We start from the raw sequence: 17,390 nt of genomic DNA, 5'->3' as shown, positions 1-17,390 counted from the left end.
GCTTCCAGAACCTCCCGGCTACATTTCCCAATGTCATTGGTACCAATGTGGACCACAACTGCTGACTCCACCCCAGCACTGTCTAACACCCTATCTAGACGAAGCGTGACATCCGCAACCTTCGCACCAGGCAGGCAAGTCACCATGCGGTCATCATGCCTGTCACAAACCCAACTCTCTATATTCCTAATGATCGAATCACCCACTACAAGGAGCCCCCCACCTCCCCCTCAGTGGAGGATATCTGACCACCAGCTAAGGAAGGGGTCCCATCTAAGGGAGCATCTTCCCCCACCTCAGACTGGCACCCTCCGTCACCCAGACTCTCATTCTCCATGACATCTGAAGAGATGTCACCTTGGGAGTGGGACCCGGCTGCTAGGTCCCTGAAAGCCTCGTCTGTCACCCTCTCTGCCTCTCTCAGCTTCGCCAGGTCTGCCACCTTGGCTTCAAGAGAACGCACACGTTCCTTGAGTGCCAGGAGCTCATTGCAGCGAGGGCACACCCATGACTTCTGCCCTAGTGGCAGATAGTCATACATGCGACACTCAGTGCAAAACACTGGAAAGCCCCCTCCCCCTGCTGGCTTCCTGCCTTCATATCTAATTTTGTTTAGATAATCAAATACTGATTTTAATTAGTGCCTCCCTCTTAAGGTTTCTATACCTTGTACTATCCCTTAAAATATGTTCTTATTTAGTAAAACACCTGCGCGCGCTGTTAGGCGCGCGCCGCTGGTTCCAGAGACTTCAGCACTAACTGAAAAGATTTACAAATGTGAGAAGCCCCACCCTTTCAGCAGCTTCCACCAATCAGCAGCCCTAGCACAAGGAGAAAAAAAGAGAAACCCCCTGTTTAAAATACACTGTTTAAAAGATGTGGCTTTAAGAAAAGCCCTCTGTAAAGAAAAATCAGAGCTCCTCAGCCCTTTCTGGCTCACTGCTGTTCTCCACTGCTCCTCTTCTCTGCTGGTTCCAGAGACTAACTGAAAAGATTTAAAAATCTTCAAAGATTTTTCAAAGATATTTTCAAAGATGTTAGCATTTTTGCTATAAAATTAGTATATTAGCATAATCTATACATAGAATGAACAGTGTGGCCTCATGATGCATGCAGTCTCTGCCCTGCTTACAGATACCCCCCTTTGACAAGATTATCAAAATCAAATTAACTTGCACACTCTACGAGAAATACTGAATAACAGTTGCCTCACCTGGATGATACTGCATCCCAGTCTTGACCATCACCTCTGGGGCGCTGACCTGTACGCCCTATCACTGATGGTCGAGGACTGCTACTTCCAGGAGATGGATTTTGAGATTGAGGGAACTGTTTGGCTCCTTGAGAGAATGACACCGAAGAATTCTGGGAAACTGTACCTTGCATAACCAACATATTATCAATCAAACTTCTGTCACATACAAATAACTACTAGTATTTCATTAATTTTAATTATTTTTTGCTTCTTTTCTGTAAAAAAATACCCCCTAAACAGCTACATTAGCAAAAAGATGCCTGTTACATAGGACATTACTCATCAATAAAATCAAAGATAAAACCGCACCAGAAAGATATTTATCATTCATCCCACCGGTCCACCCAGTGGGAACCCAAAGCAGCTTATGTCATTCTCTTCTCCATTTTAAAAGCAGACAACTAGCAGAGGGGGAGGGAGAGAGAGAACCCCATGCTGTGGTGGGCAGGCTCAGCACAACATGGAGTTCTCTCCCCAGCTGATGTTTCCAAGCCCTAATGCCAGCAAGGGAAGAACTGAAAAATTTAGGGTTTGATTTAACCCCCAAAAAATGTTCAGTATCAGCCAAATAAAGATGATGAGTATCAGCTTTATTCGGCTTTACTGAAAATTTCCAGGTTAAGAAAACCTAAACCTGAAATTTACTGAACACCAGATGTTGTGCTCATCCCTATTTCAGTCAGTTTCTTATATAGTCAGGATGAGTGATCATTTGGAAAGTATGACCGAATCTAAAAATCAGGTGGAAAATAGCACCCACAGTACAATAGTATAATAACTTCATAAGTTGGGCAAGGGCTGCGGCTCAGTGGTAAAGCCTTTGCTTGGAATGCAGAAAGTCCCCGGTTCAATCCCCGGTAACTCCAGTTAAAAGGACAGGGTAGGAGGTGATGTGTGTGAATAACTTTGTAAGTGAACAGGACGGATTGCCCCTGCTCTATTCCCCCCATCCCCACCACCATGTACATTATCCCATGATGACCAATGCAACTGCCTGCTAGCACAAGATGGACAGGCCTTCTCTTTTGGCCCTTGAGATGTTATACTATATGCACACACCTTAGGCTACTTTGGCCTGTGATATAAAGCAGACTAGCCAACACCACCATTTAACTTTAATTACTTTTACTTTACATTCAACTTAGTATCTCACTCTTCCCTGCCATGGTGGGCTCAGAGCAGTTTATAAAGCATTATCAATACAATAACATTTGCACATACATGATCCATCAATATATGCAATAAATATAAAACTATACAAAATTAAGGAGCTTAACAACTCAGAATGGAGCAAGACCACACTCCCCACAACCCTATAACAACATACAACCCCAAACACACTAAACAGAAAAGGGAGGAAAAGAAAGGGGAGGGAGGATGAAGGTTGGCCAGCCCAGTTGAATATAAACCCCATGACCGCCCTCTACTTAAAATATCATGATTGTACCCTGACACTGTGCTATCATGGTAGTACAAAAGGCATGCAGTGGCAAAATCTTGAGCACTTCCAGTTTCTCCCTTTACATTCCCTCCAAATAGGAAAGGTCCCGCAGGCAAAACTCTATTGAAAATCAAACCCATCCATCCCCATTTGGTTGCACCAGAGGAAGTCAAGCCCCCTGTGCTGTTTTTAGTCTTTTAAAAAAAGAAGACAGAACATGAGATATTTAGCTCATCCGTTTGTTTATTCTTTTAGTTGGGTTCCGACTTGCAAAGTTCAGTGGGACTGAAATAGTTAATCCCCACTCCCACCTCTATGTAGCCCCTATCCAAATCAGGGTCCCATGCAGATGTAAGTCAACTTAAAGGTTTCCCACGTCTCATTTGTCTTGAGCCTACACCTGCTCCTTCATTAAGGAAAAACAAACAATAGGTTGATTACTAAGGAAGAGTCAGGTTATCTTGATTTTAACAGTTATACAAACCAGTTTCACTTGAGACAAAACCTGGATCTCTGTGGAAGTTAAGTCTGTTCCTTAAGAAGACACACAACTGCTGTAGACATGAGACAGCCTGTAAGGCCAAACGATACTGTTCATCTCTTCCAAAACCCAGTGTTAGTAGAGAGAGAAGATTCTGAAGGAAATAAAAAATGCCTAATTATGCTAAGTAGCCAAAATGCTACCTTGATAAAATCATGCATGGAGGATATATTAAATTAGAGAGATATGCGAGTGAATAACTATCATGCATGTTCATTTGAATAGTTATTTTATTTATTTGCATTATTTATAGTCTGTCTAGATTACAGTGTCAGTCAGTACAATCAACAGGATGGGATGCTCAATAAAACAATGCAATAGGATTTGGGTTGCAGAACCAGCCAGAAGTCTAAAATTAGAACAAAGTATAATTGTTAACATAACACATTAAATAATGCAAAATTACACAACAGGATCCAACCCATAGCAAATTATACACAGTAGTACAGACCATAGTCCCAAATAATTTATTCAAATAACTTTGTGATACTTATTGTTTGCATATAAAAGTTCTCCTGAATAATTCAATTTTGCATGGTTTGTGGAAACCCAGGAAAGTAGGAGCCTTCCTGACCTCCTCTGGAAGCTCATTCCACAAAATGGGAGCTACAACAGAGAAGGCATGTGTACAGCCATTGTTGATTTCACCCATTTTCAAGTTGGCACCTACAGAAGGCCCTGCTCAGATGTGCAAGGCTGCCATACCAGAGCATAAGGGAAGAGATAGTCTTGCAGATATGACGGTGAAAGGACATGAAGGGTTCAGTCAATACATAAATTTAAGCTCAATAACCAATGGGCAGCCAGTTGAGTAACTGCAGAATGGGAGTAATATGCATGCTCCATCTGGCTCTTGATAACAGCCAAGTTGCAGAATTTTGCACCAACTGAAGTTTCCAAACTGATTTTGATGGGAGATCAATGTAAAGTGCATTACAGTAATCTAGTCTCAATATCACTGTTACATGTATCCAGGAGGCCAGATCAGCCTTCTCCAGGCAAGGAGCCATTTTTCTTTTCTTTCTTTTTTTAAAAAAAAACTGTATTTATTGAAGTTTTTAATACAATGAGTAAAATAACTACATTAAATGATATTTAGAAGCAATTCATCCATCTTTAACAAAATGGTTGTCTATGTCATAATACAAAACCACAATTTCTGATAGTTTCAACAGAGTTATCATTTACTGTATATGTTACCTTAATTAGGCCATCCTACAAACTAAACTAAACAGAACAATGGAAGATTGCTATAATTTTTATTTCTTAAATTTATATACCGCCCGATCCCCGAAGGGCTCCGTTATGCAGTTAAAAACAGAGGTGAGTAAGGGCACAGATGATGCCATCTACGCTCTTAACAACCCTAATTCCCTACTCCCCAATTGGCTTCCCCCACGCATTGAACCATTTTTCAATCCAGGCTGAATTGGAAGATTTTTGCAATTGCATTAACTTGCTTTTCCAGCAAGTTATATTAATTCAGCCATCCTGTTGTCTCTCTGGCACATCCAAGGCTATGGCTTCCCAGAAAGAAGTTGAACTGATACTCAAAAGCTGCATGGTGCTAAACCATATATGCACAAACATATCTCTCACAACACATGACTTTATTAATTACCCTGAAAACAAGAATGTTCATGACAGAAAACTAGGAAGCTGATACTATTCCAAAATGCCTGCTAGTTTTGCCATGCTGCATGTAGGAATGCCACTGTAATTGCATAGGTTTCCTGAACAGTCTTCTTTTAGCCTTCAAAACTATAGAACATTATTCTTCATAAGACACCTAAACACACAATGTGAATGAAATGGTTATTCTATCAAAGCTTACTTTGACACACTGGCAGCCCAATCAGGTGGACCCATGAATCTATTGTGGAACTGGCACACAGTTGCACTGACGTTGGTACACACAAGTGCCCAAACTTAGAAGTCCAGGTTGCAGTGGCCCAGGATCCCATGGGGAGGGTCAGCCCAGCAGCATTTCCAGAGGTGGAGTCAAGTGTAATTGTGACTTCCAAAGGGCTTTCAGTCCAGGAACGTCCCACATGCCAGAAGCAGAGTTATGTCACCGCATCTCCTTGATTGGGCTGTAGGTCACTCATCCTAACCTACCTCACAAGAAGTTCTTAGGACAGCATATAACCCCTTAGTAGGATGTATTAGTATCCTACTAATGTAATCAGAAAATCATAGGAGTTTTTTTTTAAAAAAAAAGATCAAATAGATTGAATATATCCACTTAGTTAATCAGGATAATTATTTTCAGTTGAGTTGTAGGCAAAGACTTTTGTTGAGTTGTAGGTAAAGACCCAGGCAAAGACTTTTGTTTCACTAACATTTTTTCAGATCATATTAAGTAGAGAAAAACATTTCCTCAGGGTAAAATTGACAAAACCAAAAACATTAACAAGAAATCCATCTAAATGCATCACGTAGTGAAAGATTTTAGCTGAAAGCATTTCTAACCTGAACAATCTTTGGACGCTGAAGGAAGATCTCTGCAGGAAAGTCTTGCATTATAACATCTTGCAGAAGCTCACAGGTGTTCCATATTAATCTGGGGTTATTGCTTCTCAGTGAACTAAAAACACACATTTTCATCAGTGGCATAGCTTTTAGTTTTACTTATATGCAGTGTTCAGACTTAACTCAATGTGGAGGGGAAGAGACAAAGGGCACATTCGCACATGCAGAACAATGAACTTTCAATCCACTTTCACAATTGTTTGCAAGTGGATTTTGCCGTTTCGCACAGTAAAATCCAGCTGCGAAGTACACTGAAAGTGGATTGAAAGTGCATTATACTGCACATGCGAAAGTGCCCAAACAGATCAGAAATACTGCCAAAATTGGCAGAACATTTTACAGTGGATCAATGGATAGCAAACCTAGGTCTGATGGTGCATGAATGAAGAGGATGTGAGCTCCTACCAACTGTCAGTCTCTAGCATGATACTTTCTCCTCCTACACCTAATGAATTTTTCTAGTAAAGGGCTGGCTCCCAGCAGCTACTAGACCACCAGTCAAGACAATGAATGATAACAGGATATCTTGTACCTAGCTCCTCCTGCAATCACGGGACAACAGACTGTAGCCACACAATCGTTTCCCTCCCCCCCCCCACACACACACTTTATGAAACAAAAATATCTAGACTTACAATTCCTGCCATGTTCTCCTAATATTGTATTTGAAATAGAATCCTTTAGTGTTATTAATTTATCAAACAATAAATCTTTTGAAAAGGAAATGTCCATGGAGAAATGAACTATTAGAAAATTTTCTACCTCACATTTCTGCCAACTTAAAAATGAAACATTGGCTCATTCCACACATGCAGAATAATGCACTTTCAAACTGCTTTCAGTGCTCTTTGAAGATGTGGGGAATAGCAAAATCCACTTGCAAACAGTTGTGAAAGTGGTTTGAAAACACATTATTTTGCGTGTGCGGAACGGGCCTTATTTTTTTCTAGGATGCCACAAAACCAGCAAAGTTGAAAATCTCAGCAGGCTAAAAAAAGGTTGTATTGAAATTGAGGTTATCAACAAGGAGTTTGAAGTTATGAAATAATTAGGCAGGAACAACCAGCTACTGCTGGAGGATGAAAATCTATAAATCTATTTTTAAAAAACCCGAAGCATATTCTTTGAAAATATTGCTTGCCTGAAACCTACCTTATTCTAATTTATAGTTAACCACCATCATATACACAACCACTCAAATGTTTATTCTTCAATCCTAGGGTGGTTTTACATCAGCAATGGCATTTTCCCAATAAGCTTACTCCTACCTTACACCCTAGTCTTAAACAAGTTTTCTTAAACACAGTCTCCATTTATTTCAACAGAACACTTTCACAAATAAATGACTCTGGATCAGTTATGCACATAGATACACATTCTGAAGCATGGGCTAGTTAGCAAAAGGAATCCCCCTCCCCCGATATTAGCTACCTGAGTTCTGAGAACCTGTGACCTGGAAATGGGAAACAGCAGAAGCTATTGCAGGTGGGTCAGCTGCATATATAAGGAGTAATGTATGCAGCCCTATGGTCATGTCAATATAGCAGCCTTATTGTCAGTTGAGAAAGGAAACATTTCATATTTTCAATTTTGCCACTGGAACACCTCAGGAAGCCTGGCTTCAACTGGAAAAATCCCTAGATGCTGGAGAATCTCTTAAGTAGCATAGAAAAGTGCGTGAATCTTTTAGGAAGTCCCCCAACAAAATGAAGCCTCCTAAAGGGAATATGGCAAACATAACCTACCTAGTAAACACGGTGACCTGACATCACCCAGTGGGTCAGCACAGGGGACTACCTTTACATTTTAAAGGAGATGCTCATTCAGCAACTGCTCATGCTACAGCAAAAAGCCAATGGTCAATATTGTTGCAATCTACTTTAAATACTTATAAAGGTTTAGTGTGTACAACTAATTTAGATCAGCTATTTCAGGAAAGACTAAACAGTGTGTTGTGTGTACCTTTCATTTGATGACAGGACATGCCTATCTGTTGTTGTCAGTAGTATCCAAGGAAACATAGAATATTTCAAACACTTCACTCCATGTTTCACTGCAGAAAGAGACAAAAACATTTTTGACGTGCATTAATACATACAACAGAGAAAACAAACATTTACACTGATTCTGACAAATGTAATTTCTGCAACAAACAGATGCGAGGGTAATCAGATTTCAATCTACAATGAACTTTTTCACTAGTTAACATTCTTAAATTCCTAATAATGACAACACTTGACTTCCAAGTAGGCTTACGTATTAATTTGTTTTTCTGAGCAGGGAAAAACAAAGATGCTGGAAGTGTAATGTTTAAGTAGATAGCCTAAGACATCAAGTGAGCAGCATCAGAAATGTTACTGTAAATAGTTTCAAAATAAAGTTTGTTTTTAACTTTTCACAGCTAGTGCTTCCCTGGGATAATCTGACAAAGACTAAATAAAGAGTTTTCTTGGACTGGTAAGGGTTCTGACAGTGTTGAAAGGTGAAACTGCCAACCTAAAACTCAAAGAAGTCCTTGGTGCTGGAAGTCCACTGCCAAAGAAAAAGGAGGTTAACTTATATCTATTTAATGTTCAGTTTTTTCCTTTTCCTACCAGTGCCTTTTGACCTCAATTCCCTTTGCTCCTTCCCAACATCTACCCTTCCTTCTGTTATTCCTTCTCAGTTGTCTGCTGTTCACACATCTCTCAGCCACTTCAGCCCTAAGCCTCTTGCTCTTACTTTTGCTTCATCTCCTCCCACTGTCTTTTTGAGCCAACAGCTAACTTTATGAGTTACCGGTACTTATCCCCTACACCTGTGACCCTCTACCCTCTACTCAGGCTGTTACAAACCCACCCTGAATCTACATGCTTATAAAACGTGTTTCTTCTCTGTTCTGTGACCACCCCAAGTTAAAATTCAGCCTCTCGCATTGCCAGGGACTTGGGGAACCATGGCTGCCTCTGAGCAAACACAAAGAGGAGAGCTGTGCAGTTACTTCAGTCCATCTTGATGCATGTGCAGGAGCAGGAGCAAATGAACTAAGGCATCCTGGGCAGAAGTTGAAAACTCCGATTGCTTAAACTGGAAAAGACTTTATTACTACAGATTAAGCTACAGTACATGAAAAATAAATATCAAGCTTGGAGTTTACAGATCTAAGGAAAAGAATATAAATCTAAGATAAGTTACAATGCAGAACAGTTACATCTGACAACCTTGCCTTGCTGTCTTAGAACAAATGCACCCCAGGCCCACTACTATTTTCTGCAGAGGAATCTAGCTCCAGCTGTTTAGCCACAACATTTGAGCAAACCATTTGAACAAAGAACTTAAACCTCCCTGCCTTAATTGGCAGGAATCTCTCCCAATCTGGATTTAAAAGAACTTGTCTCATATGACAATATACTTCGCACACTCCCTCCAATCATTCTGGAGTTCATGTATCACACATCATGTTTTATAACAGCTATCCATCCTGCCTCTCTGGCAGATGAGCAAATTGCCATCTTCCTGTGAAAACCAGTCTCCTGCTCTCCCTGACCTCTTGTTGCATTTTACTGCTTTCTTCCCTAAGAAAATAAATGGCGGTCAGAAACGCCTCAATGCATTTCAAAGCATCTTGTATATCTGAACCACAACCTACAACCAACAACTTTCCTTTTCATCACCTAAGCAATCCCTCTGATCTTAAATGTTAATAAACAATCCATCTCATCCAACCAGCTCAGCCAACAAACATCAAAGATTTCACTGCAATACAAAGAGATGTATCTTACTACCTAGAGCACCAAAGATGTATTATTTCAATTCATTATTGCCAGAAAATCTGCATTTTATTCTAGGCAGATTTTTCAAGCAGTAATGAATGTGTCACTTTTCAATCTTGCTCAGTAATTTGAATATATCAACAAAAATTCTGTTAATCATATCCTTACAGAAGTGCTATTACTATAACCTACCTGAAAACTGTTTTGGTGGTGTTTCTTGTAAATCACTGATTCCTTTGGGAAAATACCCGGCTTGAGAGTCTTGGGAAAACACTTAAATTTTTGAAAAAGGAAGACAAAGTAAGCACATTTTGGTACAAAGTGGCTGGCTTCGACATGATCAGCAGAGAGATTCCTGCTATACTAGTAAGTATAGAGGACCCTCAGATGTGTGAGTTCCATTCTCCCTCCACTGCCACATTTAGGCTTTAATTTATACCCACACAATCAGTTAGCTGCTTTTGAGTATTCTTTTTTATTTTTTTTTCTCAAATATATTATACAAATGGGAGGACTGCAAGAATTTGCATGGAGTATCTCATTTCCCCCTTGTCCACTATGTTCTTTATACTTTCTGTAGAACCCCCTTTTACTGCTTCCTTCTGTCCTACCCATCCACCAGCCAACCATATTTATTGGCTTCCCTGTCTCTAGCTGTCCCCTGGTAGCCTCTACCCAGGAAAACAATAACCCAGGCATGCAGCACTGAGTACCTGGGTCAGCCATCTTTAGCTGTAATTGTTATTTGCTTCATTTACACCTGGTTTTTGTCCACAATAAAGACCAAAAGCAGATTACATCATTCTCTCTTCCTCCATTACATTCTCACAATAACCCTCTAAAGTAAGGGTAGGCTGAGAAAGTGTATCCGGCCCAACATTACAAAGTACACTTCCACCGCAGAGTGGTGGGGCAAATCAGGGTCTCCCAGATCTTAGTCTGAAACTCTAACCATTGCATTATGCTAGCTTCCATGGTGTGGTTGCTGTTGAAGGAGAAAGCAGCCAGGCCTGGATAAGCCATGCAACTTAGAAGCTAAAAAGTTGCCTAGTGTTTGCAGGTTGGCCTGACCCAAAAGAACCCTTCCTCAAAACCCAAAACAACCCTGGAAAGAGTTCTGCCCCCTACCCCTGGCTTTCATTGATAGAAACCAACACTTAATGGCTGCTTGCCTAGGAACAACCACTGAGGATATTGTTTCTTAAAGCTTCAGTACTTCTATCATTTGGAGGAGTTAATCCGCCTCATGTTTGTTTGTTTTTTTAAAGGTTTCAGATTTTTCTGCAAATTAGGGACTTTTCAGATTTCTCGAAATATTTGTCTTGTTTGTTCCAGGTTCCATGTTCTGGATCTGAGGATTCATACATGTGTTTACATTGAGAAGTTAATATATTAATGCTGGTTGTTTTTTGCAGGGAGAGGAGTTGTTTGTTTTTTGTATATTGTTTTAACCTGTATATTGTCTAAACAACATCAACAATATTTTGAGAGACTGAGAGGAATAAAACAATGTACAGTGTAAGGAAACCTGGGTCTTGCCACAAAAATTTCTATTTAACGTGTGGTGCAAATAATTTTTTTACATGAACATGCTCATACATGAACATACAATTTACAAAAGTACAATATCTGGCTTGAATAAACTGGACAGTTTCCCAAGAAATGCCTGTGCCACCAATACTCTTATATATAGACAAGCACAACTTACCAGGAGTAGTCACGCACACCAAAGGGTGATCTTGATCTGGCAATGCTTGGTAATCACAAGTCAGTTGAAAAAGTCCATCCAGAATCCCATCAACCACAACCTGCAGCTCTGGGTCCACATTTTGACGAAGCTGGGAAAAGAACTCCACCGCCCCAATCCCAACCAACTGCTGCACAGCAGATGAGTGCTAAATTGCAAAAACAAAATAGACTTAAAATTAGTGTTGATCTGCACAGATTAAAAATCGAAGCTTTTAGAACAAGGAAAGCAAATGTTCAAGCTTCTATGCTTTCATACTTAGGAATAATGTGGTCTGCTACCAAAAGATTCCAAGTTGGAGTGATCTTGACATAATTGAAGACTAAATATCTTGCAAATGCACAGGGACACATCCCCCAGATGAAGCCAGTATAACCTTCCAATTATTTCACTGTCTGGGTTCCAAAGTATATTGACCTTCTCTGTACACTGCACTAAACTATACATTTAAGTAACTGCTGATGGGGACATGCTGCAAATTACATTTACTGAATTTTAAGGTAGGCTGGGATGTTAAAATGTTTGCTATCTTTATACATAATAAATACCTCTCAAAAACAAATACCACCACAGAAATCCATACCTTTACTAAGAGGCTCACTAAATTAAGTACTTCTTCCTTCATTGGTACTACAGGAAAGTTGAACCATTCCAAAAGACTCAGAAATAGCAGCTTTTCTTGAACCAAGTCAGCATATGTAATCAAGTTATGATCTAATTTACATAAAATATTCTTCAAAGCTCGTTCCCGAATCTCAGCCAGCTGATGTCCTGTTCAAGAAGCAAAATAAAAATGGAAGACACTTTGAAGTAACTCCCCCCCCCCCCATCAAGTCACAGCTGATTCATGGTGTCCCTGTAAGGCTTTCAAGGCAAGGGATGTTTGGAAGAGGCTTACCATTACCTGCCTCTGTGTCATAGGTCTAGTGTTCTTTGGAGGTCTCCCATCCAAATACTAGCCAGGCTAGGGTTGAGAGTGTGTGGTTAGTCAGTCCAATGTTAGTCAACAAACTTCCATGGGATAAGTGGGGATTTGAACCTGGGTTTCCCAGGTCTGAGTCCAACACCCTAACCACTACACTGCGATGGCTCTCAGATCCCTAAAACTTAATACATGCAGGAAGTTCAGCACTGAAAGAAAATTCTTGGAGACATACAGAATTAATCTACCATGTTTTTAAGTGTAAATGTGGGGTAGTAATACTATTTGGTTCAGTGACCAAATTGACCATTTACGGTGACTTCCTCGGCAGGACTGCAGTAAGACATGCCACCTGTCTGATCACAAGGGTACTGTTTTCACACTTCTCCGCACATCCAATCTTCTATTTTTTAATCAATAAGCATTAACTTATATTGTTCTGAAATGCGGCCACTTAAGGGAGTCTAACCTAAAAAGGGAGGAACATGGTGACAAAACAGAGATCTGAAACCAGTCAATGTGCACCAAGGATTTTTTCCCCTACTAGACTGCAAAGGGAGATATTTCATGTATCTTAGTTCTAACCTAATCAAATGATAAAGAAGCTGAATGGAATCTTGTGTTCAAAAGTTATACTCTGATACTCTGTCTTTCCATCTTTCAGTCATTCAAGAAGATCAACAAACATCTAAGAAAATTTACAAACACAAGGGCAAATATATTCAAGCATTATCGCTTTAGTGTGACAGCAAAGAGAAATCCTGCCTTGGAGTAGTCAGGGGTGCTCAGGGTTGCTCCTGCCATCCAGTTCTTTCCCCAGACACAATAGAAACGCACAAGACTCAATTTATTCTGCAGTAACAAGAAACATAGTGAACCCATGGAAGAACATGTTTTCATAACTTTAGGAAGATTTGATGTTTGTAAGCTCTGATTACATTTGTTGATACATCATCTTGTCATATCTGCAGGCTGATCAATCAGAAAAAGTAGGAGATTCTTTCCTTTGTATGTTTTACCCACCCGAGTGAACAGACCTGAAGGAGGAGGAAAGCCCAAGAGTGAGAAAAGAAACCACAGTTTGGCCTTCTGGAACAGAAAAAGAAGTCGGTAAAGATGTACTACATTTAAAGGATTCAGTTTCTTCGAGAATCTGATGTGGGTGATGAATCTACTGCCTTGCAGTACTTATGCTGTTCCTCAATATTTGCAAATAGGGTGAGGATTTTTATTTTAAGATTAAAACCTCCAGGGCTCTGCAAACCAACCCTGAGCAGCACTATCTTTGGACTTTTCATCGTTTGGGAACAACAGGCACATCAAACAATCCTAACTGCGCTTGCTAGGGAGCAAGCCCCATTTAACTAAATTGGAGTTCTAAGTCAACATGCCTAGGATCACAGCGCTTACCAATTCATTGCCAAAGTAGCATACATTCACTTCGAGGGAAAGAACATTAATCTCATTCATTCAGGAACAGCTTTAGACACAATTTACTGAGACTAAGTAAACACAGTTTACTCAGTAAACATAATTTACTGAGACTAAGAAAAAGTGAGCCAAGCTCACCAAACACTTGCCAGAAATAATATGGGATCTAAAGAAGTGATTTGGGAAATACCCTAAAACTAAAACCCAAAAGTTATTTTATTATCAGACAATTGCTTAAGCGGGTGACACTTTAATTAGTGCTTCAAGGAGCTGAGCAGAAAGGTAAAAGAAAACATCTCGGCTCCGGAAAAAACTTATTTTTGAAAGTTACACGCAGCAGCCCGTCTACACTTGAAACGGGAGATGCTCGGCTTTTGTCCCAGGGCACTGATGAGTCTGACCCAACCTAGACGACAGCCACCCTGCCAGGGACTCCGCAACTCAAGAAGGAGACGGACGGCGAAGCAGACACTTACGCAGTTTGCGGATCAGCGGCGACAAAGACGTCCGCACTTCTGCAGAGCTCGCCATCGCCGCGCATCTCAACCCAGTTCAACGGACGCGCCGTTACGGGGCTGCAAGCCCGCTATGGTAGAGCGGGAGAAAATACCGCGAGAGCCAACCCCGCAAGGCCGCTGGGAACTGTAGTTCTTTCTCAACTCCTTTCTAAGTCACTCGCATGGTATCCTGGGCAGCGGAAATGAAACGTTTTTGCCTGGAGTCTCGCGACATCTGGGGTGGAACCTGGGGTGGGTTTCTGTAGTTTGGGAAACGAGCCAAACTTGTTTCCTTTCGGGCTGGCTCGCTTGGTGCGGGCTCTTCCGATAAGAAGGCAGCGTTGGATTTGAGGACAGTTTGAGCCCGCAGATTTGGGGGCTGGATGTGTTCAGACGGAATGAATGTAAACATGTTGCGGCTGCATAATGCTGGTGACATAAAGTCTCCCAAAGTCAATGACTATTTTGGTCCCAGTCTTAAGATCTCTTTCCTAGGAGTAATTCCCTTTTATCTCCATTGGATAAAATGGGACTTACTTCTGAGTAGGTTTCCTTAGTGCCTTGCTAGTGACTCTTCTTTCAAATGAGATACACATCACTTGCATTGTTGCTGCTCTGGCTATATTCGGGGGAACAAGTTGTAGCTGGCATCACCTTTTTTCTGGACTTGTTAAAGCCATGCTGACCATTTTCACTGGACCCTTGCAGATTTCTGCCAAAGTGGAAGTTCTGTGTGTTTTGCATTTCTGTGTGTTTGTTTATTGAAAGAAAACAACTGGAAGTGAAGGCTGTGTACAGTGATTTTTGAAGTGATGGAGAAAAGAGGGATAGCAGATGGTGGTATCACCAAGGGGAGATGCAGACAAGAAAGAACTGTGGGGATGCAGTGTAGGAAGATGCGCACAGTGGGGAAAGGCAAAAGTGGGTGCAGCTGCAGGACAATTCATTTCCATGTTCAGACTTGACACTTCGGCTTTAGGAAACTTTCAGTCCATCCCTGAAGAGAGGGATAGATGGGCAGCAGCCAGTCACAGCACAGCCCTGCTGCCTCCAAGGAGGGTTGTGGAGACACCCGGAGCAAGAAAAAAAGCTAAGTTCTGCTAACTGCACTGCAAGACCCCACTGCAGCCCAATGGGGCGCACCACACTTTTTGTAGACGTGAGTTCATGCCAGCAATGGTCTGAATGGCCTCAGGAAGCCAACTAAAGTCAGCAGTGTTCCATTGGTACCAGTGTGGGCTACTATGCCAGAGAAGTGCCATCGCAGCAGCAATGTTGGCACCTTGGCATTGCATGGCTGCGTAGCTCCGCATTACCAGCATAAGTGTCACTGCACCAGTGTGAATACAATGTCCACCACATGAAATGGCATCTATGCCAGCACAGACGCCACATCCTGAATCTTTCGTGCTCTCCTCCCCTCCAGATTGAACACACACACACCCCTGCAAAAAAAACCCTAGTTTAGTGTCGTGGTTAAAGTGTTGGATTGTGATTTGGAAACTTGGATTCAAATCTGTCATATAAGGTTGCCATCTGCCTGGGAAAGGTTTTGTCTGCATTGTCCATAAGCACTAAGGGCAGCCATCCCACTCAAAACAGGCAGAAAGCCAGAGGCCAGTCTTGCTGTATTCCATTATCGTACATCCTGTCCTTGGACAGGTGGTTTGTTTACTGTGCACAAAAGAAGCTTTTAAGCTTCCCCTTCCTTCCTCTGAATTACACATGCGAATATCAAGATGAGAGAAGAGCAAATCTCTGTTCTAGTCCACAAGCAGTTGGGGGGGGGGGGTGATTATTCACAAACCATTATACCCACATGTGGAAAAAAAGGTGAGAAGTAATGTCCACTCCCTCATGTACTCTGTCATGTACTGGTTTTGTTTGTTTTTTGTAATGTGGGACATTTTAATTTTCTCTAAGCGAGGCTACTGCCTCCCCAGGAAGTTGTGAAATGGAGGTAGAAATTACTCCTAGAAAATTACTGAAATTACTTCTAGAAAAAGATATGTGCATATGTAGGTTTCATTGCATTTGCTGTTTCTGTTTAAAATAGGAGCTCTCTTCTAGCTGATTCAGGATCTAAGTGGTGGGAAAGGGGGGAAGGATGGAAGACCTCCAAATGTCTACTGTACAAGGACTCAAACAGTGGCTGGACAAACACCGTCAGGGATGCTTTAGGCTATCCTGCATTGAGCCGGGGGTTAAACTGGATGCCCCCTTCCAACTCTGTTGATTCTAAAACAGAATGGCTTGCAAAACCGAGATCTTTCATGTATCCAAATCAAATGGGTCAGGGTTGTGATCTGTGATAAGTTTATTCCCATATTGCTGTAGTAATATGCTTTCCATTGGAATGTCATACAAAGAAAATAGCAACCCAGAACACCGGATATTGTAGATTGTATCCAGTGACTCTGTTCTGCTGAGGCAAGCTTTTCTGTGGTGGAAGGAGATGTTTGCTGCCAGAATGAACTCCTTACACCAGCACAAAGTTATATTTGTGAAAAGTGCCATTCAGCAATGTAGAGTCATTGGATACAGCCCATAGTATTAAATAATCCAAGCAAAGATTTAATGAAACAATATTTCTGTGCACTGCCCTACAAATCACCTTGTTTAGAACAGTTTGGGACATTATGTATTACTGATCATTCTTACCTGAAATTTCCAACATTATTTAGGCAAATTTCCACTATGTTTCCCTTTCCAAAAAAATCAATTTTGAACCCCTAGAAAAATAATTCCTGGTAGACTGGAGGTTTTTTGTAATGTGATTCCAGGGGCATTAAGAATTATTTTTCTGAGGAAATGCTCTGTGGGTAAAGAAAATGCATGGATGTTGTATTGGTAGTTTGTTATGTGTTGTAGTGTTATCTTTTATTACTCATATCTGATTTTTATGATAGTCACACTGATTAAAAATAGGTTTTACCTGTTAAAACTTTAAAAAGTCAGAACTGACCTGATTATTCATACAAATGTGTATCGCTACAGAATGAGAAACACACATAAAATGATATTATTGAAGATTTTTCTGTTTCATAAATCTTGCTTTTTCTCTGTGAAAAATATTTTTGTCTACACTGTTCCATTTTTTTGCCAATCTTCTTTATGTGCTTCCATTTGGAATAGTCTCTCATCAGACATAATTTCTTCCAAACTCTCTATCTTCTTCCTACTCTGTCTCTGAACTAACAGCATCCTTAAGTGTAGTAGATAAAATTTCATGCAGTTGCCAGGGTGTCAATAACATTCAAGGGGGGAAAGTG

General features: G+C 40.9%; 1 protein-coding gene across 8 annotated transcripts in view; it reads right to left on the bottom strand.

Annotated features, from left to right (window-relative positions):
• Positions 1 to 14,210, bottom strand: part of RTTN (rotatin) — a 121,731-nt gene extending 107,521 nt beyond the window's left edge. For 5 of the 8 annotated variants that reach the window (XM_048507845.1, XM_048507852.1, XM_048507851.1 and 2 more), the window contains exons 1-8: positions 14,098 to 14,210; positions 11,852 to 12,039; positions 11,230 to 11,416; positions 9,714 to 9,794; positions 7,732 to 7,822; positions 5,710 to 5,824; positions 3,181 to 3,331; positions 1,214 to 1,379 (exon numbers count right to left, since the gene is read on the bottom strand). In XM_048507845.1, coding sequence (XP_048363802.1) covers positions 1,214 to 1,379; positions 3,181 to 3,331; positions 5,710 to 5,824; positions 7,732 to 7,822; positions 9,714 to 9,794; positions 11,230 to 11,416; positions 11,852 to 12,039; positions 14,098 to 14,152 — 1,034 coding nt within the window. In that variant the 5' untranslated portion in view covers positions 14,153 to 14,210. The remainder of the gene's footprint in view (positions 1 to 1,213; positions 1,380 to 3,180; positions 3,332 to 5,709; positions 5,825 to 7,731; positions 7,823 to 9,713; positions 9,795 to 11,229; positions 11,417 to 11,851; positions 12,040 to 14,097) is intronic. The other 3 variants (XM_048507847.1, XM_048507849.1, XM_048507850.1) reach the window with 3 other exon arrangements.
• Between the last annotated feature and the right edge of the window lie 3,180 nt (positions 14,211 to 17,390).

This window comes from Sphaerodactylus townsendi, linkage group LG09, assembly GCF_021028975.2.
Source record: "Sphaerodactylus townsendi isolate TG3544 linkage group LG09, MPM_Stown_v2.3, whole genome shotgun sequence".
NCBI lineage: Eukaryota > Metazoa > Chordata > Lepidosauria > Squamata > Sphaerodactylidae > Sphaerodactylus > Sphaerodactylus townsendi.
This window is presented reverse-complemented; position numbering and strand designations above follow the sequence as displayed.